The sequence below is a fragment of the Peromyscus eremicus genome, chromosome 18 (assembly GCF_949786415.1).
Source record: "Peromyscus eremicus chromosome 18, PerEre_H2_v1, whole genome shotgun sequence".
Classification (NCBI taxonomy): domain Eukaryota; kingdom Metazoa; phylum Chordata; class Mammalia; order Rodentia; family Cricetidae; genus Peromyscus; species Peromyscus eremicus.
Window position 1 is genome coordinate 1,460,504 of NC_081434.1, and position 27,244 is coordinate 1,487,747.

At 45.2% G+C, this 27,244-nt stretch overlaps 1 protein-coding gene across 2 annotated transcripts; it reads left to right on the forward strand.

The window, feature by feature from the left end:
• Dgka (diacylglycerol kinase alpha) lies at positions 1-27,243 on the forward strand. Of its 2 annotated transcripts, none has more exons than XM_059245188.1 (24): positions 1-162; positions 11,721-11,862; positions 12,183-12,256; positions 12,583-12,724; positions 12,910-12,987; positions 14,077-14,126; positions 14,563-14,637; positions 14,819-14,938; positions 15,048-15,162; positions 16,197-16,285; positions 16,413-16,532; positions 16,695-16,793; positions 17,052-17,120; positions 17,368-17,441; positions 17,598-17,669; positions 18,960-19,045; positions 19,141-19,230; positions 23,834-23,994; positions 24,309-24,373; positions 24,883-24,973; positions 26,065-26,263; positions 26,358-26,478; positions 26,661-26,721; positions 26,928-27,243. In XM_059245188.1, exons 2-24 carry the CDS (start codon positions 11,799-11,801, stop codon positions 27,009-27,011), a joined length of 2,199 nt encoding a protein of 732 aa, XP_059101171.1. In that variant the 5' UTR covers positions 1-162; positions 11,721-11,798; the 3' UTR covers positions 27,012-27,243. The 2 variants fall into 2 exon arrangements, with proteins under 2 accessions (XP_059101171.1, XP_059101170.1); XM_059245187.1 differs by lacking the exon at positions 1-162 and adding an exon at positions 11,285-11,407.
• The last annotated feature ends 1 nt before the right edge of the window (position 27,244 follows it).

Consider the following 27,244-nt stretch of genomic DNA (forward strand, 5'->3'; position numbering starts at 1 on the left):
CGCACCAGGGCAGAAGGGCCGCGGAAGGGGCCGCCCCACCGGCTGGGTGAGGGCTGCCGCGTCCGGAGGAGGGAGGAAGCGCTGACAGCTGGAACCCGCTGCTGGAAGCGTTCGCGCTGGGACGCGGGGAGCTGCCGAGGGGCTGGCTGCTGCAAGACCCGGGTAAGCCGCGTTTCCCGAGACCTTACCCCACCCACCCCCATCCCGCTCGGTCACTAGGACAGCTGGGGAGGCTCAACTCCTGGGGACCTCGGAAGAAAGGTCCCTTTTGGGAACCCACAGTGCCACACGGGTGAAGGAGGGTTCCTCTGTGGCCTCCCTTCCTTTCCACACCTGTCGCGGGGAAGTTTCTCTGAAAAGACCGGGTGGGAATCCTTCTCAGCTTTAAACTCGATCACTAAACCTGATCAGCGAGGAAGAAAAGCAAATGTTATTGGTCATCTCCGCACACCCTCAGAAAATACAAGCCCACATCCCCCAGCCACGCCAACGTCGTAACTTCCTCCTGCACTCGGAGCTACGACACCCTCCGCACAGGATCATAACGTGCCACCCCTTCATCCAGGCAACACAATTATCCCTGATGTTTGTGGCGATTTAATGAGTTCTGATGCTTCAACAGCGAAAAAAATTCCCCCTGACTAGTTAGTAGCATGGATGGGGAAGAGAGAATGGACTCTCAACCCTGGGCTCAAAAGGAGGCACCATCCCTGATATGGTGAAGTCCAGCTCATCAGGCCTGGCTCTAAAATTGAGAGTGCCTGAGCTGTGAGGTTTCTTGCTGGGACATCCTGAATGTCCTAGAGACAGCTGGTTCTTGAATAATGGTGAACTTGGAAGTGAGCAATGAGGCGAAAAGGAAACTTGAAATGTTGGTGCCAGTCGTGGAAACCTTAGCTATTTGATAACTGCAGTTCTAGTATTCGATGTTTAAACTCAGATCTAGAGAATGAGAGGCACCAAGACTTGGTGGATTATACTATGGACAGAAGTCTTGACTGCAATCCTGAGTCTGTCTTACTGTCTTTCTGAGCCCAGGATGTTGTAAGATTCTTTCCCTCCCTCCAAGTCAATTTCTTCCGGTCTCACCCTAGGTTGGTAGAGGTGAGTCGGGAAACCAGGGGAAGGAAGAGACGGGTGAGTCACAAATAGCTGGGGTAGGGCCATGGACCCCACCCTTCCAGCCCTTCATTTGTCTGGACTAGCCCAGGTTATAGCCTCAGGGTCGGATTGGAGCTGAAAGAACTTGTTTCCGGCCTTTAAGGGCCCAGGATCCTGCAGTTTGCTCCCCTTCAGGTCCAGGAGCGTTCATACTCTGGGTGACAGAAGTCAGGGCAACTGAATAGATCCCCAGGAGCCCCCATGTCCAGGGTCCCAACCCACAGATGTCCCTGACTCTATAGTTTCTGGCCACCTGCTCATTGCTCACAGGCAAATTCATGATCTTGATGCTACTGCATGTCTGTACCTGACATAAGTATTTTTACTTTGGGGTGGAAGGAACATAACTGGGCTTTACTACTTGTGGAAGTCACTAGAATTTGTGAGTTCTTGGCTTAAAAGTATCATTTTTTCCTAATACCCAAATGTGTTTCTTTTCTTTGTTCCACGTTTTTTTGGGGAGTGGAGGACAAGGTCTCAACAAAATTGCCCGTGTTATCCTTGAACTCACTCTGTAGCCCAGGCAGGCCTTTCATCCTCCTGTCTCCTGAGTAGCTGGAATTGCCTATACCACCACAACAAACCAGACATAAAATTATTTTCTGTGCATTACTTTATATAATATTGGCTGATGTTTACTGAGTTCTTACTCTGTATCATGCAGTTTGCTATGTACACTTTCTAATATAAACTTACTTAAAAACCACTCTGTGACTGATTAGGTACCTCTTTACTCTGTTCCACTCTCCCTGCCGTTTTTATTTTATTGATAAATTGAGATAGTGTGTATAGCTCAGTAGAAGGATTACCTGACATGCTTGAGATCTTAAGGCCTTGGGTTCGATCCCAGCTTTAAAAAATTAACTTGGTTCAGTGAGTAAAATGACTCATCCAAGAGCTAGCGTTCTAACTTGTACCTAATTCAAAAGTCCATTCTCGAGCAGGTGTGGTGGCAGATGCCTGTAATCCCAGCACTTAGGAGGCTGTGACAAGAGCTATATAGTGAGACCCTGGCTCAAACACAAACAATAAAAGGAAACACATTCTCAGTTTCCATTATTTCCTCTCCAGGTGTAAGACCTGGGGAGCCAAGGAAGGGATTGGAAAGAAGTGTCTTGGCCTCGTCTCCTTCTCACTGTCCCCTGTTTCTTCTCCCTCAGATTCCATCTCCCATAGTCCATCCTCAGCAGTAATCAGAGATGCTGATTAAGCTATTCGAGCTCCATTGATCATAAGACTCATATATCCATTAGCTCTGTTGGCAGCCGAGGATGGATTATTACAGCCATTGGTGAGAGCCAGCAAGGCAAAGTCCTTTCCTTGGGTGTCACTGTCCCAGCAGACCCTTTTCAAGTGTCCTCAGAGAGTCCTTGGAACATGGATGTTGTGCTGCGTATGTCATGGGGCAAAGGTTTCAGAGGACATCTGATGCCATCAGAAAGGAAACGGCTGGGCTGTTCTTGTAGCCCCAGCTGCCTCCCTGTACCCAGGCCCATGTTCCCTAGATCAGAGTGTTTTGGAGTCAAAGCCATCTGGCCTTGAAATTCTGATCTGTTTCCATCCACTTCCCAAATGCTGGGACTACAGGCATGTATCATCGTGCTTGGGTTGTGTGGTGTTGGGGATTGAATTCGTGCATGCTAAGCCGGTACTCTACCAACTGAGCTACACCTCCAGCAAGGCCAGAGTGTTTGATGGAATACCTCAATGGGTGCCTTTTAGCATCAGTCACAAATTTGATAGTTATGTATTTAGTACCTACTATCTACCTTCCAAATTATCTCATACTTCCCCGACTGCCAAGTGGACACTCGGTGGCATTCCCTTTATCCAAACTTGGATTAATAGTCCCCAAAAAATGACTACTCAGGTCTACACAACCATTTGTACAACCAATATTGAAAGACTGAGTCCACGCCGAGTCCCGTTCTAGGTACTGAGAATAGAGTAGGAAAGAAGACTGACAAGTTTCCGCTTCTGTGAAACCAACGTTTTGGTAGAATATGAACACTTAAAGAAGGGGTTAAATTTTTCTGCTTGTAATTTGAAGGGGAGCCACACTTGCGATAGAACAAATGAAAATAAATAATAAAGAGGCTGAGGCAGGAGGTTTGCATGACTTTCAGGCCAGCATGGGCTAGTGAGATCCTGTCTCAAAAACAAAAACAAACTGGATGGAATATCCAGGAGTTTTTGTGGACAAGCTGGTGTTTTAGGTGAGATGGCTCTGCCAGGAATAGGGAAAAGTATCCTAATCAGGCAGGACTGCAGGATGTCATGGTGATAATCAGGTAAAAACTTGGCATGCGATGGAGTCAGAAAGCAGTATGTGGCAGGGAGAGTGGAACAGAGTAAAGGCAGAAAGGCCTTCCTGTGTCCTCTGCTTATCAGTTGTCTTGGGCTGTTCCAGCCTGTGACTTCCTTGAGCTTCAGCTGTATCTTCCTTCTCCTCTCTTCTTCTTCCTTTTTTTCTTCTTTTTTTTATAAAGTTTTTAGTGTACGTGTGTGTGTGTGTCTGTGTGTCTGTGTGTCTGTGTGTATGTGTCTGTGTGTGCCAATGTGGCATAAGTGTGCAGGTCAGAAAACAACTTTATGGAGATTTTTCATTCTTCTTTTGCCTTTGTATGGGTTATGGGAATGCAGCTCAGCTCTCCAGGATTGTTCAGGCAAGCTCCTTTAGCTCCTGGACCTTCTTAACAGCCCCTCTTTGGCTTTTCAGGGTTTTTGTTTTTATGTTTTGAGACAGAGCATAATTGGACTTTTTTGTAGGGACAATCAATTCCCCAATAATGACATGGAGACTTATTATTAATTATGAAAGCTCAGCTGATAGCTTAGGCTTGTTTCTAACTAGCTCTTATAACTTAAATAAACCCATTTCTATTAATTTACATGCTGCTGTATGACTCGTGGCTTTTACTTGTCCACCTGCATGTCTTGCTCCTCTCCACCTGGCTGTCAACTCCACTTTCTTCTTCCAGAAGTCTTTCTGCCCTGAAAATCCTGCCTAGCTATTGGCTGTTTAACATTTTATTAAACCAATCACAGTGACTTGTTCTTTATACAGTGTAAAGGAATACTCCACAACATTTCCCCCCTTTTTGTCTAAATAAAAAGGAAAGGTTTTAACTTTAACATAATAGAAATATAAACAATAAGAATAATTATCAGTTCGAGGCCATCCTGGTCTGCAGAGTGAGATCCAGGACTGGCACCAAAACTACGCAGAAAAACCGTGTCTCAAAAACCAAAAAAAAAAAAAAAAGAATAATTAATCAAGTAAGAATTATATTCACAATGTCCAGTCCATTTGTATTTGACATATTTGGAGAAAATACTCCATTATTTATTCTATCTTGATGAGTCCAAAGCTCTATACCTAATTTACCTCCTATCATAAATAAGGAAAACTGCAACCATAACTATCTAGTCTTCAACTCCATCAAAGACCCCTGAAGGATGTAATATTGCCTGAGTGAACAGGAAGTGCAGAGCAAAGCAGTTTCCAAAACTATAGAAATGACAGAAACAGCTGGCTGCCTGGACAGTCATCCAAGGTTCCTTTGCAACATTGGGGCACCCATCTTTGAACTACAGGCCTAGAATGTCTGACAGACCTTTCTATGAAGCAGGAATTTTGAAGGACTGACCTACTTTGTCTTGACAAAGTTGGCAGTCACTTTCTCTTGTGTCCTGCTTGTCTAATTTGGACAGCATACTGTCAGCAGTTGAGGCAGGGGCAGTTTCTTTGTCCAGTGGCTAGTTTTTGCCATAAAGAAGCAAACTCTATATGGAGTTTCTTCAATGCACATCATCCCTTTTTGAAGTAAAATGGTGATACCAAAAGCAGATGTGTCTCATTGTCATGAAAAGCCTTACAATTATTAAAGCATTTTAAATGCCATATTCTGTAGATTTCTGAAGTGTTTGAAGACCACCTGTCTATCTAAAATATATCTATTTGACCTTGAAAATATACTTAACATGACTACAAATTTGATTGTTATAGGTGACTAACTACTAACCTGAATTTATTATCCTAAATAGTTAGTAATAATAAATTTCAAGGACTAGAAATTTATATTACATTGTTAAATGAGCTGCGTATGTACAATACCTTAAATAAGAGTAGAAATATATATACAGTATGTTCCAACAAAATAACTTTAAATTTATATCAATACACAAAAATACCTTAAACAAGAGTAGAAAATATATATATATATATATGGTATAGCAAAAATAATATCAATATACAAAATTCCATGCCAATGTAAAATATTTGAGACAAATGGTTGTTCAAAAGTAGACTCAACAACCCATCCTTCTATCCCATCATTTCTATACTATATTTCCCTTTTTTCTCTTCAGAAAGAGATCCTTGAATCTAATCTCCTCTGTTCATTCTTTTCTGACCAGACCAGTAACAACTTCTACCCAACCCCCCTAAATGATGACAAATATCTATAACCCATTGAATAACCAAAAAACCACCAACCCCATCTTCTTGGGAATGTGGGCATTGTATTCTCTAGACTGCTTCCTGTTATCTGGGGGCACTGGCATTTTTTTAGGGGACTCTGATTGGGGTAATGTTCAAATCCTAGGAGAGCTAGCTGTGTCTAGTCTCAGTGTGATGGGAAAATGTAGGGATTATCTGAAGTCTGGCTGGAGCGGTCTGTGAGGCTGGACCACCTGGGTCACCCGTTTTCATTGGTGTTTGGTCCTCTTGCTCTGAAAACACACACATTTTCAAAAGTAGCGTACATATCTGTATTAACACAAGTATGGACTGTGTATTGTATACAAGCCAGCCAAAGATGATTTTTTGTTTTATTGTCTGAGCAGGTAAAATGTATGTCACCTGTCTTGTAGTTATTTTGGATTTCTTTATGTCTGTAGCCAGGATTTTCAGGGGGTCTCCCCCCCATCAGTTCTGATCTCTATCAACCTTGAACGAACCCACAGCTTTTTGTTTCCTGTGTAAACAAAAGCATAACCTCTTTCCCAACGTAACATATTTTTTGGCTTCTACTTCTATTTTGAAGTTAAGACTTTTTTTAAATATATAGGTTGGTTTAATTTAGTAGTTTTTATAATCCAACGTCTCTCAGCAGCTGTTGTTTGCTCATCAGCAATCAAAAATTTAGTCAGTTCAGCATCATACAGGTTCTAGACTCCCTGTGTATAGACCATCTCTACATGGCTTATTCTTCTTATAATATTTTATTTTCTCTTTAAAGACTTTGTCTTATTATTTATAAACTTTTTTATATGACTATTTATACTTGTTTTCTTTTTTAAGCCTATGCACATTTTTAAACACCTTGTAAATTGTTTAGAGTTTTTTTTCCATCTGAACCTGTTTTACTGTGTATCTGTAACCTTTTCTGTCTGCATGAGCAAAATCATTATTTTTTTTTTTACATTTTATAAAACCTTTATTGACAGATAATTCACATAGTATACAATTTGCCTGTTTGCACAATTTGATAGACTTTAGTCCAGCATCCTCACAGGCCCATGACACCAGCACCACTTTCTATTTTAGAATATCTCTGTCTTCAATTTCATACACACATATAATGTATGATGATTACATTCCACCTTTTTTTTTGTTTGTTTTGTTTTGTTTTTTTGTTTTGTTTTTCGAGACAGGGTTTCTCTGTGTAGCTTTGCGCCTTTCCTGGATCTCGCTCTGTAGACCAGGCTGGCCTCAAACTCACAAAGATCCACCTAGCTCTGCCTCCCAAGTGCTGGGATTAAAGGTGTGTGCCACCACCACCCGGCCCACCTTATTTTTTTATTTTATTTTATTTTATTTTATTTTATTTTTGGTTTTTCGAGACAGGATTTCTTTGTGTAGCTTTGCGCCTTTTCCTGGAACTCACTTGGTAGCCCAGGCTGGCCTCGAACTCACAGAGATCCACCTGGCTCTGCCTCCCGAGTGCTGGGATTAAAGGCGTGTGCCGGGGCTGGAGAGATGGCTCAGAGGTTAAGAGCACTGCTTGTTCTTCCAGAGGTCCTGAGTTCAATTCCCAGCAACCACATGGTGGCTCACAACCATCTGCAATGAGATCTGGTGCCCTCTTCTGGCCTGCAGGGATGTGTGCAGACAGAACATTGTATACATAATAAATAAATAAATCTTTAAAAAAAAAAAAATAAAAAAAATAAAAAAAAAAAAATAAAGGCGTGTGCCACCACCACCCGGCCCACCTTATTTTTTTAAATGAACATAATATTTGCAATTGTAACCATTTTTAAGTTCACAATTCAGTGGCATGAATTACATTCAAGATATTAATTACACTCATGATATTCATTATTTACTCTCATGATCTTAATTACATTTGTGGTGTTCATTGGTTACATTCACAGTATTCATTTAATAACTATATTTATGATATTCATTAATTACATTAATTGTATTGATTTATTACATTCATGATATTATGTCCTGACACTACTGTCTGTCTGTGGGGCTTTTCCTTCACACAAAACAGAAACTCTGTACTTAGGAAATCATTGCTCTATATTCCTTTCTTCTCCATTTTGGGATAATATTTAACCTTTCCGTCTCTATGAATTTGTATATTCTATATATTTCATGTAATACAATTCTATAGTATTTGTCCTTTTTTTAAATGAAAAACATTTTACATACAACTGCAGGAGAAATAATATACACATAGCTTGAACATAAAAACAGGTTATAATTCAAGAGTCCAGGGTTATTTGAAACTGGAAAATATTTTCTCTGTAGAAAATAGTAAAAATGATAACATTTCCCAATAAGCCCTTTTAAGCCAAATGATTGATAGCTGAATTATACATACAAATATTGATTAGATTCTGATATACAGAAGAAATCTATCTTCATCTGTTCAGAGAGCTATGTTTTACTTAAGTTGTATAAGTGAGATTCCTATTCATCTTCCCCTTCGCTGTTTGATTTACAGCAGACATTTTTCTATAGGCTAATCCATAATCTAAAAAGATTTTAGCCTCCTCTCCTGAAAGTACAGCCAGCATTTTCTTTCATCAGCTTGATATGGTACAAATTCTTATCCTAATAGTGAAATGTTTCACTAAAGCTTGCCCAGTGATTGGGCGAAACCAAAACTTATTATAGCCACAGTCATCCTGGGGTCCCCCCTGCTAGATAGCCTCCCTGGATCTGTGGGTTGCAGTCTGATTGTCCTTTGCTTTACATGTAGTATCCACTTATGAGTGAGTACATACCATGTTTGTCCTTCTGAGTCTGGGTTACCTCACTCAGGATGATATTTTCTAGTTCCATCCATTTGCCTGCAAATTTCATGATGTCATTATTTTTTTCTGCTGAGTAGTACTCCATTTTGTATATATACCACATTTTCTTAATTCATTCTTTGGTTGACGGGCATCTAGGTTGTTTCCAGGTTCTGGCTATTACGAATAGTGCTGCTATGAACATAGTTGAGCATGTGTCCTTGTGGTATGATTGAGCATTCCTTGGGTATATACCCAAGAGTGGTATGGCTGGGTCTTGAGGTAGATCCATTCCCAGTTTTCTGAGATACCACCATCCTGATTTCCACAGTGGTTGTACAAGTTGAGCAAAAATCTTTTTTTTTTTTTTGGTTTTTCGAGACAGGGTTTCTCTGTGTAGCTTTGCGCCTTTCCTGGGACTCACTTGGTAGCCCAGGCTGGCCTCGAACTCACAGAGATCCGCCTGCCTCTGCCTCGCGAGTGCTGGGATTAAAGGCGTGCGCCACCACCGCCCGGCTGAGCAAAAATCTTAAACAGCTGTGCAGCTTAGTTCATGGCACTGGCAGCTAAAGCCCACAGGCAGTAGCCAAGAGATGCATCTCTGCTTCGGCCGCATGAGAGACCGCAGGACTAGGAAGCCATGTTTGGCTCCATTTTTTGTGTGTTTAAAATCATTTTTTTAAGCTTTCTCGGGCCTTATATGGAAATACTGGAAATACGTGCCCCACGTTGGGCACCATTTGTAATCGGACCTTTTCGTCAGGACTGTTGACTCCCCGACACTGACACAGAGACTCATTAATTATGAAAGCTCAGCCGATAGCTTAGGCAAGTTTCTAACTAGTTCTTTTTTTTTTTTTTTTTTTTTTAATTTTTCGAGACAGGGTTTCTCTGTGTAGTTTTGGTGCCTGTCCTGGAACTCACTCTGTAGATCAGGCTGGCCTCAAACTCACAGAAATCCTCCTGCCTCTGCCTCCCGAGTGCTGAGATTAAAGGTGTGTGCCACCACCATCTGGCTCTAACTAGCTCTTATAACTTAAATAAACCCTTTTCTATTAATTTACATGCTGCCATGTGACTCACTATGTACCTCTGGCTAAAGGTATGTATCCTGGAACTCAATACTAGAGCAGTTTGTTCTCTTATTCAGAGATCCACCTGCCCCTGCCCCTGCTAGGATTAAAGGCATAGGTCACCAAGATTGATGGATATATATATATATTTTTTAATTTATGTGTATATATTTGATGTGTGTGCAGTGCCTCCAGAGGCCAGAAAAGGGGCATCAAGTTCCTTAAAGGTGGAATTAATAGGCTATTGTAGGCCAACAGTTGTGTGTGTACTGGGAATCAAATCGGGTTCTCCCAAAGTGCAGCAAGTAGGTTTTTGTTATTGTCATTTGTTGGTTTGTTGGTTTGTTTTGAGACGGTCTCAAAAAGCTCTGGCTGTCCAGGAATTCACTATAGACCAGGCTGGCCTTGAACTTACAGAGATCCTCCTGCCTCTGCTTCCAGAGTGCTTCAATTAAAGGTATATGCCACCATTCGAAGCTCAGTTGTAATTTTTGACATAAGGTCTCACTACATAGTCCAAGCTGTCTTCAAACTCACCACCCTCCTGCTTCTACCTCCCGGGTGCTTCGGGATTACAAGCATCCCCCACTACACCTGTCTGACACTGGGTTTTAAAATTTTTTTTGTTTGTTATTTATAGTCTGTTGTTTTGTTTGAGACGGGATCTTAATGTATCCTACATTGATCTTGAACGTGTAAAGTAACCATGAAATGGCCTTGAAATCCTTATCTTTCTGCCTGCTGCACCTTTTCAATGCTGGGGTTACGGTTGTGGGCCACCAAAACCTCCCCCCCCCCCCATGTAGCCCAGTCTTACCTTGAACTCTCAATGATCCTGCCTCATCTTCCTGAGTTCTTGGATTACAGGTGGTGAGACACCACACTGGTTGTTTTGTTTTGTTTTTTTAACTTTTAATTCTTTTTGTGTTATTTCTTTAAAAAAAATTTCATTTGAAATTTTAGCTGTGTTAATACAGTAGTAGTTGACACTTCTTGTAGGCTTCCTTTATGCCAGCCATTATTTGAGCTATTTTTAACATATTATTTTATTTAACTGTGAACCACAGATACCATTCTCTCTGTTTCACAAGTATAATTACTCCAAGCCACAGGCCCATCACAGCTAAGAGTGGAATCCAGTTAGATTTGAGTAGCTCTGACCCCTCAACATCCCTGTACTGTTTACTTCTGTAAAATGTATAATTACTGTTGTTGCTGTTATTGAACAATTAAGGCGGGTGTAGCTCAATTGTGGAACATTTGCCTCCGAGACCCAGGGCCCTGGATACAGTAGCTTATCAGGGCCAGTGGCTCGGGCAGGCCCATTGCAGAACCAGTTTGATGCAGCCTAGGCCACACAACCAGTTCTAGTTCAGCCAGGGCACCTGGTAGCGAGACACTAGCACAGGAACACAATAAAATCGTCAAGAAATGTCACCCTCTACTACTCAGTTCCTTAAGCGGGAATTAGGCAGGACCACGTGATCATCCCTGCTTGTATCCTGGGTCCTGTACCAAAAGGTGGGGTCCTGTAAAAACGCTGGTAACCCATCAGGGTGGACCACGTGATCATCCCTGCTTGTATCCTGGGTCCCATACGGGGTCCTGTAAACGCTGGTAACCCAGCGGGGTGGAAGATCTGGCGTCACAGCCCAGCCTGCAGCTCCACCGTCGGGCACCCAGGAAACTGGAGCCTTCCTCTCCAACCTCCTCCAGTCCCACGAGCCAGGTTCCCGCCAGTCCCTAGTAGAGCCCCATGGGACCTGAACAGGGCTAGGTAGGATCCCAGCCACCGCTAGTTCTGCTAGTTCTGAGTCTCGTGTCAGAAGCGCTAGAGGTCGTTGCGGTGGGGGGGCACCGGGTACGTGGCTGGAGGGAGAGAGAGCCAGATGGGGTGCTGCAACATGAGGGTTGCTGAGGTAAGAACCTTGGAAGGGTGGGAGGAGACGACAGAGGCCGCTGAGCCAGAAGTGGGTGGGGGTGTGGACTGAAAAAGGCCAGGCGCATTGGGAGTGTGTGTGTGTGTGTGTGTGTGTGTGTGTGTGTGTGTGTGTGTGTTGATAGTGGCCAGATTAATCAAGACAGAAATGAAAGAAAATGTCAGGGATGAGTCAGAGAAAGGAAGACAGAGAACAGGCCTTGTCGGGGAGAGCTAGAGACGGGCACAGGGAAAGGAAGCACTCTATGCAGGCAACTAGCTGGTCTCCATGAGAGCTCTGTTCTTTCCCCCAGGCTTACCCTCTGAAAAAGAAACCCCAGAAGCTGTATTACCGGGCTCTCTTTGTGCTACTCCTTGAAAAGAAAAAGAGGATGGCCAAAGAGAAGGGCCTCATCAGCCCAGAAGACTTTGCCCAGCTGCAAAAATACATGGAATGTGAGTCTTTGTCCTGGCCCTTCAGTTCTGGAGGCGTCCTTCTCAGCAGACTCCACCCCAGTGTCCAGCCACCTGGAGCTGATCCCCCTTCTCACACAGCCCATGCCTGATGCTTCAGCTCTCCACCCACATACCCTCTACCTGACTCGAAGGAGAAAACAAGGGCATTCCTGCGGAGGAGCTGAAATGTTCTTCCCTTCTTGCAATTTCTTCTCTCTTTCAAACCTTTTTTCCCCCTGTAGATGTCCAAGTGGGCTGTGGCGGAAGGCCAGGAGAACCAAGCTATGCTCTTATTCCTATCTTACTCTCTTCTCGCCCAGACTCCACCAAAAAGGTCAGCGATGTTCTGAAGCTCTTCGAGGACGGCGAGATGAGCAGATATCGCCAAGGAGACGTGAGTGGCGTGGGGCACCCTCTCCTTGACTACTTCTCATCTTTGTTTTTGTGTCTCCACTGAGATCCCCAACTCCCGGGAATTGTCGTGGGCCCACTTCCTTCTTTCCCACCTCTAAATACCCCCTTGTTGGTTGGTTACTGCCGCCATTGCTTTTAGAACAAGACCAGAGATCCTAGTAACTCAGGAGGTGGCCCAGGGAACCATATTTGTTCCCAGTGCCTCTCAGCACTGCGTTTGATGTCTGTCTCCAAGACGCCCCATCCCTTAGCCCTCAGGTTCTCTATCCTGCAGACTCCCCAGGGTAATACTCACTCTTATCACAGGCCATTGGATACATGGGATTTGAGCAGTTCCTGAAGATCTATCTGGAAGTGGATGAAATTCCCTATCACCTCTGCTGGTCTCTGTTTTGGTCATTTCACACTAGTAGTAGTGATCAATGCTTACAGGCGACGGAGGCTAACGGTATGATGGCGCAGACAGGGCTGGGCTGGGCCTATGGGAAGAAAGGTTAAAGCATTTTGAATTGGGAGATGGGAGTTGAAGCAGTCACTCACTGTGGGCAGGTCGAGAGAGCAAGAGCTAGGAGCTAGTGAAAAGGAAGAGAAAGGGGAGCCCTGACCTTGGGTCTGCCATGTTTTGTTTTGTAGCCAGTATGGTTTGTCTCAGTGATGTCTCCTGCTACTTCTCCCTCCTGGAGGGTGGCCGGCCAGAAGACAAGCTAGAATGTGAGTTTGCCATTCTGAGCAGGGAAAAAGAGTGGAAAGGTAGAGGGAGAAGGGAAGTATTCCCCAGACCCCCTTTCCTCATTCCTTTGGGGTTTCTAAAGGCCAACAAGGGTGCACCAGAGAACAGGCCTATTTCCTCTGTTCTCCTGGACTGCCTACACATGCTTACCACCCCATTCCACCCCTCCCGGTGACTCCAGTTCCCGCTTCTTACATCCCCACGTAGGTGGCCTCGGATGTTCATGGTGCATAGAAGTGTGTGCCGTCTCTATTCTGTTTACCAAGGCTGGCATGCATTGCGTTTTCCTCCCTTTTTGTTTTATTTGTATGTGACAGGGTCTCACAACGTGTAAGCCATCCTGGTCTCAAACTCTCTACCCTCCTGCCTCAGCCTCCTGAGTCCTGGAATGGCAGGTTACAACCTGGGCCTCCAGCTGTCCAGCTGCCCTTCTGCTCATCTGCTCTATCAGTCTTATTCTTTTGTTTGTTTGTTTTGTTTTTTCGAGATAAAGTTTCTCTGTTTAACAGTCCTGGAACTCGCTCTGTAGCCCAGGCTGGCCTCAAACTCACAGAGATCCGCCTGACTCTGCCTCCCGAGTGCTGGGATTAAAGGTGTGCACCACCATTGCCCAGCTATCAGTCCTATTCTTTTTTTAAAAAAAAATATTTATTTATTATGTACACAATGTTCCGCCTGCATGCAAGAAGAGGGCACCAGACCTCATTACAGATGGTTGTGAGCCACTTTGTGGGTGCCGGGAATTGAACTCAGGACCTCTGGAGGAGCAGCCAGTGCCGTGTCTCCAGCCCCTCTGTCCTATTCTTAACTTCAAGTTCCTTCCATATCTCTTTATTTCTCCTGTTTTCTGAATACTCAGGGGCTTTTGTCTTAGTTTGGTTTCTGTTGTGTTTTTTGGTTTTTTGGAGACCGGGTCTCACTATGTATCCCAGGCTGGCCTGGAACTCACTAGAGAGCTGCCTGCTTGTACCTTCCAAGTGCTGGGATTACAGGCCCTTCCATGCCTGGCCTTGGAATGAATTCTTTAGCTCTCTCTCACAAATTGACTGGGTTCCTCCAAAACTTCACAGTCACCTTCAAGCTGTACGACAGGGACAGAAACGGGATCCTGGACAGCTCGGTGAGTTGTGGGACCCATGTGCTGGGTAAGGGGATCTGTCCGTCTGCCTGTGCTTTTACACCTGGACTTTCCCAGGGTCTCCAGAAACAGAGAAAAGGTTGAGGGTGTAGCTCAGTGGCACAGTGCATGATCGCTTAGCATACACACGACCTTAGATTCATCTCCAACACTACCCTCTCCCCAGTAACAACAACAAAGAGGAGACAAAGAAAGAGGTGTCTAGATTCTTAGTCTGCTAGGGCTAACTATGAAAGTAGTTCCCAAGAGCTTGAACTCTAAAAAGACTGGAGATGTGAAGCATTCGAATATTTATTATTTACTTGTCAGAGAACAAGAGGTGAATTTGGAAGTGGAATCCAGGAGCCACCGGTTTCTAGAGATTTGAGTAGTGGTGATAGGAAGTTGCTAGCTCTGGCTTTTACCCTCTTTGCCCCAGGAAGTAGAAAAAATCATCCTTCAGATGATTCGCGTGGCTGAATATCTGGACTGGGATGTGTCTGAGCTGCAACCGGTAAGGTAGTTTGTTCCTTTCATTGTTACACTCTCTTCCCCATGGTCCTACATCTGCCTCATCCCATCTCTGATGGGCACCTAGTTCCCTCTGCCAGAATGACGGTGCTGGGTGTCCTAAGAGACAGCGGAGAGGTGTCTGGGGGCCCCTCAACAAAAGCCTTCTCCTGGTTTCCATCCAGATCCTTCAGGAGATGATGAAAGAGATTGACTACGATGGCAATGGCTCTGTCTCCCTGGCCGAGTGGGTCCAGGCTGGGGTCACCACGGTGCCGCTGCTTGTGCTTCTAGGGGTGGATATGGTGAGTAGAAAAGGTTTGCAAGGAGGGGTCAAGAGCTGTCTTGGGTTATGCTCACCAGAGAACCAGAGATTAGCTGTCTAAGAAGTTGGCCTCCTCTGTGACCTCCTAGACTATGAGGGATAATGGGGAGCATATGTGGAGACCCAAGAGATTCTCCAGACCAGTCTACTGCAACCTGTGCGAGCTGAACATTGGCCTCGGCAAACAGGGACTGAGCTGTAACTGTGAGTGATGATACTCGGGGAGTATGGGAAAAGGGAACCCCAGTAATTAGTGGGGACGTGATGTTATGAACTCAGAGAAACAAGGATTTGAATTTTAGGCTCTGACATTCAATCTATATGATCCTGCAAAAGCCACATAACTTTTATTTATTATTTATTTATTTATTTGGTTGTTTTGAGACAGGGTTTCTCTGTGTAGCCTTGGCTGTCCTGCAGCTCACTCTGTAGACCAGACTGGCTTCAAACTCACAGAGATCCACCTGTCTGCCTCCAAGTGCTGGGATTAAAGGCGTGTGCCACCAATGCCCAGCCGCAAAGTAACTTTTATTATTAATTATTATTATTTGTGTGCTGTGCTCTGATTCAAACCCAAGTCTATATGCCTTTTTCCTTTTTTAAAATAATCTTTATTCTGTTTTAAAAATTGCAGTAATAGCATTCCTCAGCTGTAGGGAGGAGGATCAGGAGTTTGGGGCTAGCCTCAGCTACAGAGGAAGCTTAAGGCCAGCCTAAAGTACACCCTGTCTCAAAACAAACGGGTTGGTGAGATCATCCAGTAGGTAAAGATACTGTTGCCAAACCTGTTGTCCTGAGTTCAATCCCTAGATCCTATAATGGAAGGAGAGAACTGACTAGAGAGTTGTCCTCTGAGCTCTACATGTACGTTGTGGCACATGCATACCCACACACATAAATAAATATAATTAACACGTTAAAGGGAGGCATTATTGTTTTGCAGTACATCAAAGACTCAATTATTTTATGGAGACAAGGTTTCACTCTGTAGCTTGGCTGGCCTGGACTCTCTGTGTCAGTTCCAGCCTAGCATGGGGACAATGTAGAGACAGAGAGGAGGCGGCATGTGCATTTTTAGGAGAGAGACAAGGCTTGCCCTTGCAGACTTTAATTCTCTACCACAACCTGGCAGCAAGGGTTGCATGTTTTGTTCCAGTAAGCGATCCTTCCTTACTCCCAAGAAAGGAGAAGAGGGAAAAGGCCACGGCTAAGGCTCTGGTCTTCTTCCCTCTTCCCAGTCTGTAAGTACACTGTTCATGACCACTGTGCCATGAAGGCCCTGCCTTGTGAAGTCAGCACCTATGCCAAGTCTCGGAAAGACATTGGTGTGAGTGACCCCGTGCCCGATTCATCCCCACACTGCCAACCCCATCCTGGCCCGGTCCCTAGCCTCTTTGCTCCCCTTCCCCCCACCCAAGACCCTCCCAGACAAGGGCCTGCCTTTCCCCCCCAAGGTCCAGTCACACGTGTGGGTTCGAGGAGGCTGTGATTCTGGGCGTTGTGACCGCTGCCAGAAAAAGATCCGAATCTACCACAGCCTGACAGGACTGCATTGTGTGTGGTGCCACCTGGAGGTCAGTTCAGGGGCTATCCCTCCAGGCTGAGACCCAGAGCACTCCTCCTCTCTTACTGCCATGGTTATTCTTGCTCCCGAGGGCTCGCTTTCCTGTCTGGACTTTCAAGCTGAGAACTGATAAAAGTCTCCCGCATGATTTGTTCTACTTTTGTGCTCCCAGATCCATGATGAATGTCTGCAGGCTGTGGGTCCTGAGTGCGACTGTGGACTGCTCCGTGATCATATACTGCCTCCATCTTCCATCTACCCCAGGGTCCTGGTAAGACCGTCAAGCCGCAGCTGGGAGCGACAGGAGCATATCCCCGCTTTCCCATGCACACACCTCTACAGAGAGAACACCTTTGGCTTGATGTGTGGTTTCGTTATTGTTTCTCACTATGTATGTGTGAGCCACCATACTCAGCCAGAGTGACATGTAGAACAGAGAGCCAAGACCGTTAGGATTCGAGTGAGACCCGCTCATTCGATGCCTGGATAACCCACCTTTCCGTTCCCTTCATTGTTCCCCCCCCCCCAGGCATCTGGACAAGATCGCAAACTGAAGACCACAGATGATACAACCCTCTGCAACATTAAGGCTCTTCAGGTACAGGGCTGAGGGTCTTGGGCCTAGAGGTCATGCCAGCGTTTGATCGGAGCCTTCTTGGGAGGGGCTGAAGTAGAAAGTAGGGGATACCTGCTCTCTAATAAAAGGTCCACCTTGGTAGAGGAGGAGAGGGGAGAGGAAACAGGAGGAGAGGGGAAGCATCTTGGGGAATGCCAGTCCCATGGCTCTGAAGGACCCACCTTTATCTTTGACAAAATCCTGCTTTCTTTATTTTCTTCCCCCGCAGATTGACCCTGTTCCCAACACCCACCCACTCCTAGTCTTTGTCAATCTGAAGAGTGGAGGGAAGCAGGGGCAGAGGTGAGGAGACAGGGAGAGGGAGAGTCCGTGTGGAGGGAGGGAGGAAGTGTGTATGGAGGGGTCCTCTGGGGTAGGACGTTCAGGCAGAGTTTGTGAAAATGGAGTACAGAGTATCATTCCTGTCACCCACGCCACATCCCCTTTCCTTTCACACAGGGTGCTTTGGAAGTTCCAGTACATGCTAAACCCTCGGCAGGTGTTCAACCTGAAGGATGGTCCAGAGCAAGGGTGAGTATAGGCGTATGGGAGGTGAGACGCTGTATCACAAAGTGTGAGGGCTCGTGTGTGTGTGTGTGTGTGTGTGTGTGTGTGTGTGTGTGTGTGTGGTATGTGTGTGTGGTATGTGTGTGAGGTATGTGTGTGTGGTATGTGTGTGAGGTATGTGTGTCGTGTGGTGTGTGTATGTGGTGTATGTGTGTATGTGTGTGTGAAGGATGTGTGGTGTGTGTGTGTGTGTGTGTGTGTGGTATGTGTGTGGTGTGGTGTGTGTGTGTGTATGTGGTGTATGTGGTGTATGTGTGTGTGAAGGATGTGTGTGTGTGTGTGTGTGTGTGGTGTGGTGTGTGTATGTGGTGTGTGTGTGTATGTGTGTGTGAAGGATGTGTGGTGTGTGTGTGTGTGTGTGTGTGTGTGTGTGTGTGTGTGTGTGAAGGATGAGTTGTAGGGGAGGGTGTTTGGGCAAATCAAAGCCAAGGAACGGTTTCAGGTATCACCCTTAAGGAAGTCATCTCTGAGCTCACTAATTAGGCTGGCCTGGTTGACCAGTGAGCCCAGAGGTCCTCTGACTCACTTCCCCAGCAACTCTGTAAGGACAACACTCACCACCATGTCTGGCAGTTTTTGTTGGTTCTGGGGATCAAATTCAGGTCCTGGAGCTTGCAAAGCCAATGCTTTACCAGCTGAGCCAGCCTCTCAGCCCTAAAGTCTTTGGACAAGGGGAAACTGTAACAGGCTTTCTTTTGGGCCACCGACCAGCTCCCAAACCATGACAGAGACTTGTTATTAGTTACGAGTGCTCGGCCTTATGTTTGTCCCGCTAGCTCTTATAACTTAAATTAACCTGTTTCTCTTCATCTACCTTTTGCCTCGGGGCTTTTTGTCTTTCTTTCCTTCTGTATATCTGACTGTCACTGCTTGCTCTGTGTGTGGCTGGCTGGCTCTGGGCATCTCTCTCTTTCTCCCTCATTCTCTGCTCTCTCTTCTCTCTTGTTGTTCGAGCCTCCTACTTATTCTCTCTGCCTGCTAGCCTGACCTATCCCTCTCCTGCCTAGCTTTTGGCTGTTCAGCTCTTTATTAGACCAGTCAGGTGCCTTAGGTACGCAAGGTGAAACAGCAACACATCTTTACATAATTAAGCAAATGCAGCATAAACAGATGTAACACACCTTTACATAAAGTGATATTCCACCACAGGAAACAGGGTCATAGGAATGAGAGACAAGATGTGACTTATCTGTCCAGGACCTGGGTAAATTCCAGTTATCCTTCTTCATTTTCTCTCCTTCCCTTTTATCTCAGGCTCACATTTTTCAAAGATGTTCCTCAATTCCGGGTATTGGTGTGTGGCGGAGATGGCACAGTAGGCTGGATTCTAGAGTCCATTGGTCAGTGCAGGGACAGGTTCCCTCTGGGCAGGGGATGGGGGAAGTGGTGTTCCAGGGCCAGCTCCCTCCATCCTTCTCTTCACCTGCCTCCTCAGACAAAGCCAACTTGCCCGTTGTGCCTCCGGTCGCTGTATTACCCTTGGGCACTGGGAACGATCTGGCTCGTTGCCTAAGATGGGGAAGAGGTAAGTGGTCAAGGGGAGTTTTGCTGGAGCATGGGGGAGCTTTAAAAGAAAGACACAGGGCTGGAGAAATGGCTCAGCGGTTAAAAGCACTGACTGTTCTTCCAAAGGATCTGGGCAAAGTTCCCAACACCCACACCACGGCTCACAACCTTTTGCAACTCCAGTCCTAGAAGATCTGACTGCGTCCTCTGTGGGTACTACATGCACGTGGTGCACAGTCTTACAGGCAGGCAAAACATCCTAAGGATCTGATATAAGGACAAAGTAGGAGAAGAAGAGGGCCACACACAGATGGGAACCAAAGTAGAGTGGCCACAAAGAAGCATGACACTGTGAACCAAAGAGAGTTGAGGGTGACAGTCCCCTTCCCTAATAACCCCAAGACCCACATCTCTTTCTTTTTTTTTGGTTTTTGGAAACAGGGTTTCTCTGTGCAACAATGCTCCTGGATGTCCTGGAACTCGCTCTGTAGACCAGGCTGGCCTTGAACTCACAGAGATCCACTTACCTCTGTCTCCCCAGTGCTGGGATTAAAGGCGTGGGCCACCACCACCTGGCTCTTTGTTGTATTTTTTTGTTGTTGTATTTTTTTCATTTTATTTATTTATTTTCCTATTATCAGCTTGATACAGTATAAATCCTTATCCTAATAGTGAAATGTTGCACTGAGGCTTACCCAGTAATTGAGTAAACCAAAACTTATTGTAAGCCACAGTCATCCTAGGGTTCCCCCTGCTGTGTAGCCTCCCTGGTTCTGTGGGTTGCAGTCTGATTATTCTTTGCTTTACATCTAGTATCCACTTATGAGTGAGTACATACCATGTTTGTCCTTCTGGGTTTGGGTTACCTCACCCATGATGATATTTTCTAGTTCCATCCATTTGCCTGCAATTTTTGTTGTTGTATTTTAAAAAAATTATTACTCTATGTGTTTCACCTACATGTATGCCTGTGCACCATGTGCATGCCTGGCACCCATGGGGGTCAGATATTTTCTAATTATATTCTCCAGTTCACCTCAGTCTGTCTGGCTTCCTGCTCGTTAGCCATCCACTCGTCCTTTGAAGCCATTGAAACATTTGAACATGTAAACCTTGAACACAGTCATTCCTCAAGGAAATTAAGAAAAAAAATTGAAAGCTTTCTGACTTTATTTTATAATGTAAGATTTTTTTTAGTTGTTTTATTATGTTTTGTTTATTTGGTTGTGTGTGTGTGTGTGTGTGTGTGTGTGTGTGTGTTGTGTATGTATGACTAGTTTTCATTTGACTTCTCCATTATTGTGTTAGGCACTTTGAAATTACATATTGAGTCTTCACTGTGTTCTGTCAGTGAGATGTAGCTTGAGTTTTCCTGCCTGGCCCACAGTCAGGACAAATCTCTCTCACCTGCCAGTCCCACAGCCGCTCAAACCCGACCAAGTAAACACAGAGACTTATATTGGTTACAAACTGTATGGCCGTGGCAGGCTTCTTGCTAACTGTTCTTACAGCTTAAATTAATCCATTTCTATTAATCTATACCTTGCCACATGGCTCGTGGCTTACCGGCATCTTCACATGCTGTTTCTCATCGTGGCGGCTGGCAGTGTCTCTCTGACTCAGCCTTCCACTTCCCAGCTTTATTCTCCTCCTTGTCCCACCTACACTTCCTGCCTAGCCAATGGCCAATCAGTGTTTTATTTATTGACTAATTAGCAACACATTTGCCATACAGAACATCCCACAGCAGTGAGACTCTCACAGGGTTCTCTTTAGTCAACCTGAATCACGACCACTAGAATATACAGAACTAATGTAAATTTACATAGACACTAAAAAATATCATAAGCTTTGAGGAATGGGAAGTAAAAGGAATATCACCACGGGAGCTCTGAAAAGGACGGTTTGCCTGAGGGAGACAGGGAAGGATAAGGTAGAAGCTTGGTAACTGATGGAGCAGAGAGAAAGTAGGTCGAGATAGGTTTGGATATTTTCCTGGTTTTGTGACTGAATTAGATGGGAATGCCTGTTACTGTGATGGGACTGTAGAAGGAAGGCTATTTCCAGAAATAGTGATTCAGTGTGGTGCATGTTAAGCTAGGGCATCAGTGGAGTAGCCAGATGAAGATGCCGTGGTGGGTAATTAGAAATATATGTCACAGTGGCTCACACCAATAATCTCAGAGGCTGAGGCAAAAGGATTGCCTTGAGTTCCAGGCCACCCTGAACTACATGGAGAGTTCCAGGTCAGCCTGGGCTAGAGTGAGGTCCTGTAACAACAAAAATGTTGCCAGTTTAGTGTGATTTCGGCACTTAGGAGACAGGAACAGAGATCTCTGTGAATTTGAAACCAGCCTGATCTATCAATTTAGCAAGTTCCAGACCAGCCAGGATTACATAGTAAGATCCCGTCGTGCACACACAGTGTGTGTTTGTGTGTGCACACTGCTGAGATTCCTCCTCAGGTAAAAGCATGGTGACTTGATTTCATTTCCCAGAAGGGCAGAAGGAGAGAACCAGGTACACAAAGTTGTCCTCTGATGTCCAGATGCACACCATGACACGTATGCATGCACATGCATACACACACACACATACGCATGCATGCACGCGCGCACACACACATACATGCACGCAAGTGCACATACAGGAGTACAATGTATTTTTTTTAAGTGGAAGAAAAAGAGAAATGTCAAGGATTTAGAAGAGAAGTCGAGGCTGAACATTCATTTTGGAGAGTCACTCCAGTTCCAGGTGACCCAGTGCCCTCTTCTGACCTCTGTAGGCACTAGGCACACATGTGGTATGCAGACACATATGCAGGCAAATCACCTATACACATAAAATAAAGATTAATAATAATAAAACAAAATAGCTAACTAAATTTAATGCCACAAATTTACCTTTTAATTTGTGTTAGTTTGGGGCCAGGAAGGATTAGCTATTGTATTTACTGCAAACGATTTACGCTTAACTTTGTCTGTGTAGTCTGAAGTACCAAGTTACTGGTCTGTTTTGGGGTGAGGAAGGGGTTGTTTTTGTGTTTCAATTTTGAGAAGGTCCCACTGTGTCGTATTGGCTTGATATGTCGACTAGGCTGGCCTCAAACTCTTAGAGATCCAACAGCCTCTACCTCCCAAATGTTTAGATTAAACACATGCACCACCATGCCCCGCCTCTGGTGGTTTTTGGCTCTGCAGTGATAAGAAATTTAACGAGTGCCAATTAGTATTTGGAAATTTTAAGCTGCCTCTTTGAAAGTCTACCTCCTCCCCAGTTCTGTTCACTCCTTGTCCACTACAACATTTTGGTTAAAAAATTGCCGAATTACCTTCTAAAACATGAGTGATCTACTTACACTAACAGCAAATGAGAGTGCCAGTTTATTAATAAACCCATTAATCGTTACTTTAATCCGATAAGCAACACAAAGCTAATGGTTTTAAATTTCTTCTGATTATAGTAGCATTGAACATCTTTAATAGGATATTATTGGTATTTCTTCTTCTGTGTTACTTTTTTGTTATGGGTTTCAATGCACTGATCTGTAAATTTGTTTTGGCTTTGATTTTTGTTTTGTTTTTGGATTAAACCTCGGACCGTGCACAATGCTAGGCAAGCACTACAACGGAGCTATGCCCCAGGCTTTTTAAGCATTTTTCTTTAATGCTGGGCAATGTAATCTGTTACAGGTGATTTTTTTTTCCAGTTTTGAATTGTTGTTTTTTGTAGTTTTTTGTTTTACAATGCTGGGGATGGAATGTAGTTCTTGCACATGGTAGACCCATGTTCTACTACCAAGGCATATCTTCGTCATTCTCCTTTTAAGCTTGTGTGTATTTAACCTAATTTTAAGTTATTGTAGGGCGGTGGTGGTGCACACCTTTATTCCAGCACTGGGGAGGCAGAGACAGTGAGATTTCTGAGTTCAAGGCCAGCCTGGTCTACAGTGCAAGTTCCAGGACAGCTAAGGCTACACAGAGAAACCCTGTCCCAAAATCCAAAAATAACAAACTTATTTTTATTTATTTGTTGGCATATTTTTATGGAGTTGTTGTTGTTGTTGTTGTTGTTTGCTAGAGACAGGGTTTCTCTGTGTAGCTTTGTGCCTTTCCTGGAACTCACTCCGTAGACCAGGCTGGCCCCGAACTCAGAGATCCGCTTGCCTCTGCCTCCCGAGTGCTGGGATTAAGGGTGTGCACCACCACTGCATAGCTATGTTTTTGTGTCTTGAGGCTGGCCTTGAACTCCTATGTAGTCTGGGATGGTCTTAAATTGTCAGTGGTCCTCCTTTGGCCTGCCACATGCTGGGATTGACATGAGCCACCACAACCTGCTGTCACTCATCTTTTCCAGCATTTTCCTGGTTTGTCCTTCACTATTCAGGGTGTATTTGGAGTAATGTCTGTCTATGCACACACACTGGGAACGTTAATTTTCCACAACAGGGTGGAAGAGATAGCGAGATGCTGACTTTACCATTGGCTCATGGAGCTTGGGCGTCTTGCCCTTTCACTGGCAGAAGCCTGGGGGCGAGGGTCCTCGGGAATCTGTGCAGATGGCCTCAGAGTAGGCTCTCTGAGGTTCGGGGACCCGTACAAGCCTGTCTTCTCCACCCCTAGGTTACGAAGGTGAGAATTTGGGGAAGATTCTCAAGGACATAGAGATAAGTAAGGTGGTGTATCTCGATCGATGGTTACTGGAAGTGATACCTCAAGGAAGTAATGAGAAGAGTGATCCAGTCCCCTCTCAAATCATCAATAACTACTTCTCCATTGGTGTGGTCAGTGGAGTAGGGTGGGGGAGAAGGGAGAAGTGTGGGCAAAGCTGGAGGAGATCAGAAAGGAAGAGACACAGGGAAATTGGGAGTTAGGTACATAGTGGTGTGGGTTGCGGGAGGCACTTGAGACATGCTCTACTCCAGAACGGGGAGGCATGCTCTACTCCAGAACGGGGAGGCATGCTCTACTCCAGAACGGGGAGGCAAAAAGAAGAGGGGAAGGGTGGGGCGGGAGAGGAAAGGGAAGAGAACTTAGTAGAGAAAGACCTCTGAACAGGGAGGAGTCTGGTGCCTAAAATATGCTTGTAACTCTCCAGGATGCTTCAATTGCTCACCAATTCCACCTCATGCGAGAGAAATATCCTGAGAGGTTCAACAGCAGGTGAGGGAAAAAAAAAAAAAAAAAGAGGGGAGAAGGGTGGCCTGGTGGTTATCTCCACCTAAGCCCGATGGCCTGAGTTTGATCCTTGGAACCCACATGGTAGAAAGGGGGAATCTAACTCATCGTCTGACATCAGTATGCATGAGTGACCACACCAAATGAATAAGATGTTAAAAAAAGAGACGGAATGGACACTCGGTGTCAAGACTGGATTTGTGTCGGGCGTGGTGGTGGTGGTGGTGGTGGGGTGGCGCACGCCTTTAATTCAGTACTTGGGAGGCAGAGACAGGAGGATCTCTGAGTTCCTGGGCAGCAAGGCCTACACAGAAGAATCCTGTCTCCAAAGACTGGATTTGTGACCAAATTTGACACCAAAGGCTGTTAGATGTAGGCAGAAGCACTCGAGCCAAAGCTACTGCCATCCCCCCTGGAGTTGGGAAGCTGGCCCCTTTTCTTGTCACTGTGTAACGGTCTCTTCTCTTCTGGGCTTTTTGTTGGGGCTGATGCAGAATGAAAAACAAGCTGTGGTACTTGGAATTTGCCACATCTGAATCCATCTTCTCAACATGCAAAAAGCTGGAAGAGTTTTTGACAGTTGAGGTGCGTATGATAACACCCACTGAACCCACAGCTCTTCAACTTTTTTCCCACTTTTTTGTTTTTTTTCCCCCCGAGACAGGGTTTCTCTGTGTAGCTTTGGAGCCTGTCTGGAGTTGTTCTGTAGACCAGGCTGGTCTCAAACTCAGAGAGACCCGCCTGTCTCTGCCTCCCGAGTGCTAGGATTAAAGGCGTGTACCACCACCACCCGGCTTCAACGGGGTATCACATTGTAGCCAAGGCTGGCCTGGAACTTGTAGCAATCCTCCTGCCTCAAAGCCCTAAGTGCTGAGATTACAAGATTTTCATTTTCTTGTATTCCAGTTTCATCCTACTCAGGAGCCCCTGGGAAAGTCACACATGTGTGGACCTATATTTATTTGATTACCCAGCTCTCCAACCCTGACTTGCCAAGTCCTTAAGATATACTAGTCCCTGGGCTGGTGAGATGGTTCAACAGGTAACCAACTGATGACCAGAGCTCAGTCCCCATGACCCACACAGTGTAAGGAAAGAACTAACTCCTGCAAATTGTCCTCTTTACTACAGAAGTGCACATATACGTCCCCCCATCCCCTCACATACAGACAAATAATAAATACATTTTTGATTTTTTTTTATACAGGGTCTCTTATGTAGATCTGACTGTCCTGGAGCTCAATACGTAGACTAGGCTGGCCTCAAACTCACAGAGATCCATCTGCCTGTCTCCCAATTTGCTGGGATTAAAGGTATGGGCCACCATCCTGGGCTAATAAATACATATCTTAGGTGGCACAAGTCTTTAATCTCAGGACTCAGGAGGCAGAGGCAGGTGGGTCTCTGATTTTTCAGGCCAACCTGTTTTACAGAGCGAGTCTAGAACAGCCAAGTGCTATGCAGAAAAAAAACTACTATCTCAAAAGACAATATATATATATATATATATATATATATATATATATATATATATATATGTATGTATGTTAGGTCTTTTTTTTGCTTTCTTCTGTTGCACACCTTAATCCCAGCAGGAGCAGCCATATTTCATGGCAGTGTTATAAGGTGAGAATCTACGCCCTCACCAGCTGTAGTTCTGTCCCCTCTCCCCTCAGATCTGTGGGAAGCCGCTGGATCTCAGTGAAGTATCCCTGGAAGGCATTGCAGTACTGAATATCACCAGCATGCACGGCGGCTCCAACCTCTGGGGTGATACCCGGAAACTTCATGGGGATACCAGTTCAATCAACCAGGCATTAGGGAACGTGGCCAAAATCATTACAGACCCCGATATCCTGAAAACCTGTGTGCCAGGTGAGACAAGTGTCCTCGGAGCTAAAGTGGTCGGAGCTGGGGGAAGGTGTGACGTCTTACAGGAGAACCTCTCCTTTCTACCTTGAACCCCCAGACATGAGTGACAAGCGGTTGGAAGTAGTAGGAATAGAGGGTGTCATTGAGATGGGCCAGATCTATACCAAGCTCAAGAATTGTGGACATCGCCTGGCCAAATGCTCCGAGATCACATTCCGGTAAGGAGGACTCCAGCCAGGGCTCCTGAGGGAAGGACAGTGGTGGTGTATGGGAATGGTGGGAATCACTTTCTTAGCTCTTCCTCCATGACAGAAGTTTCAAAGCCAACCTGAGAAAGCCAGAGTTTTAATGTTTTGGTTGGTAAGAAAAATCTCAAACCATCTTCCTTGACCTCCCACAGGACCACAAAAACCCTCCCCATGCAAGTTGATGGGGAACCCTGGATGCAGGCTCCTTGCACGGTGAGTATTGCCTATGCCTGCGGAAGCTGGACCCTTGGGCTCCATAGAACCTGTCTCCATTCCGCAGCTTCTTTACTTCTTCCTGGTGCCCTTGGTCCCCTGGGCACCATTCTTCCCAAACTCTGGCTCTTCAGTACCCCAGAACCCTAATGTCTCAGCCATAAGGCACCAGGACAAGCTTCCAAATATGTTTCCTTCCCTTTCAGATCAAGATCACCCATAAGAACCAGATGCCTATGCTTATGGGCCCAGCCTCCAGCTCCTACAATTTATTTGGCTTTTGGAGTTGAGGATACCCTCTGCCCTGCGCCCACCTCCCTGTTCCTGGAGATTTCCCTCTATGCTCTGTACATTGCTGCCACATGCTCCTGTCAGCCCAGAAGGATGTTTCTCTCCTTCACAGTATTTATTACCCTGCACCACCTCACTGTTCCCACAGACACATTCATACCAAAAACACATAACATTGAAAGTGCCTCATCTAATAAAGTGTCTTTTTCCATCACTGGGATATCTGCTAAAT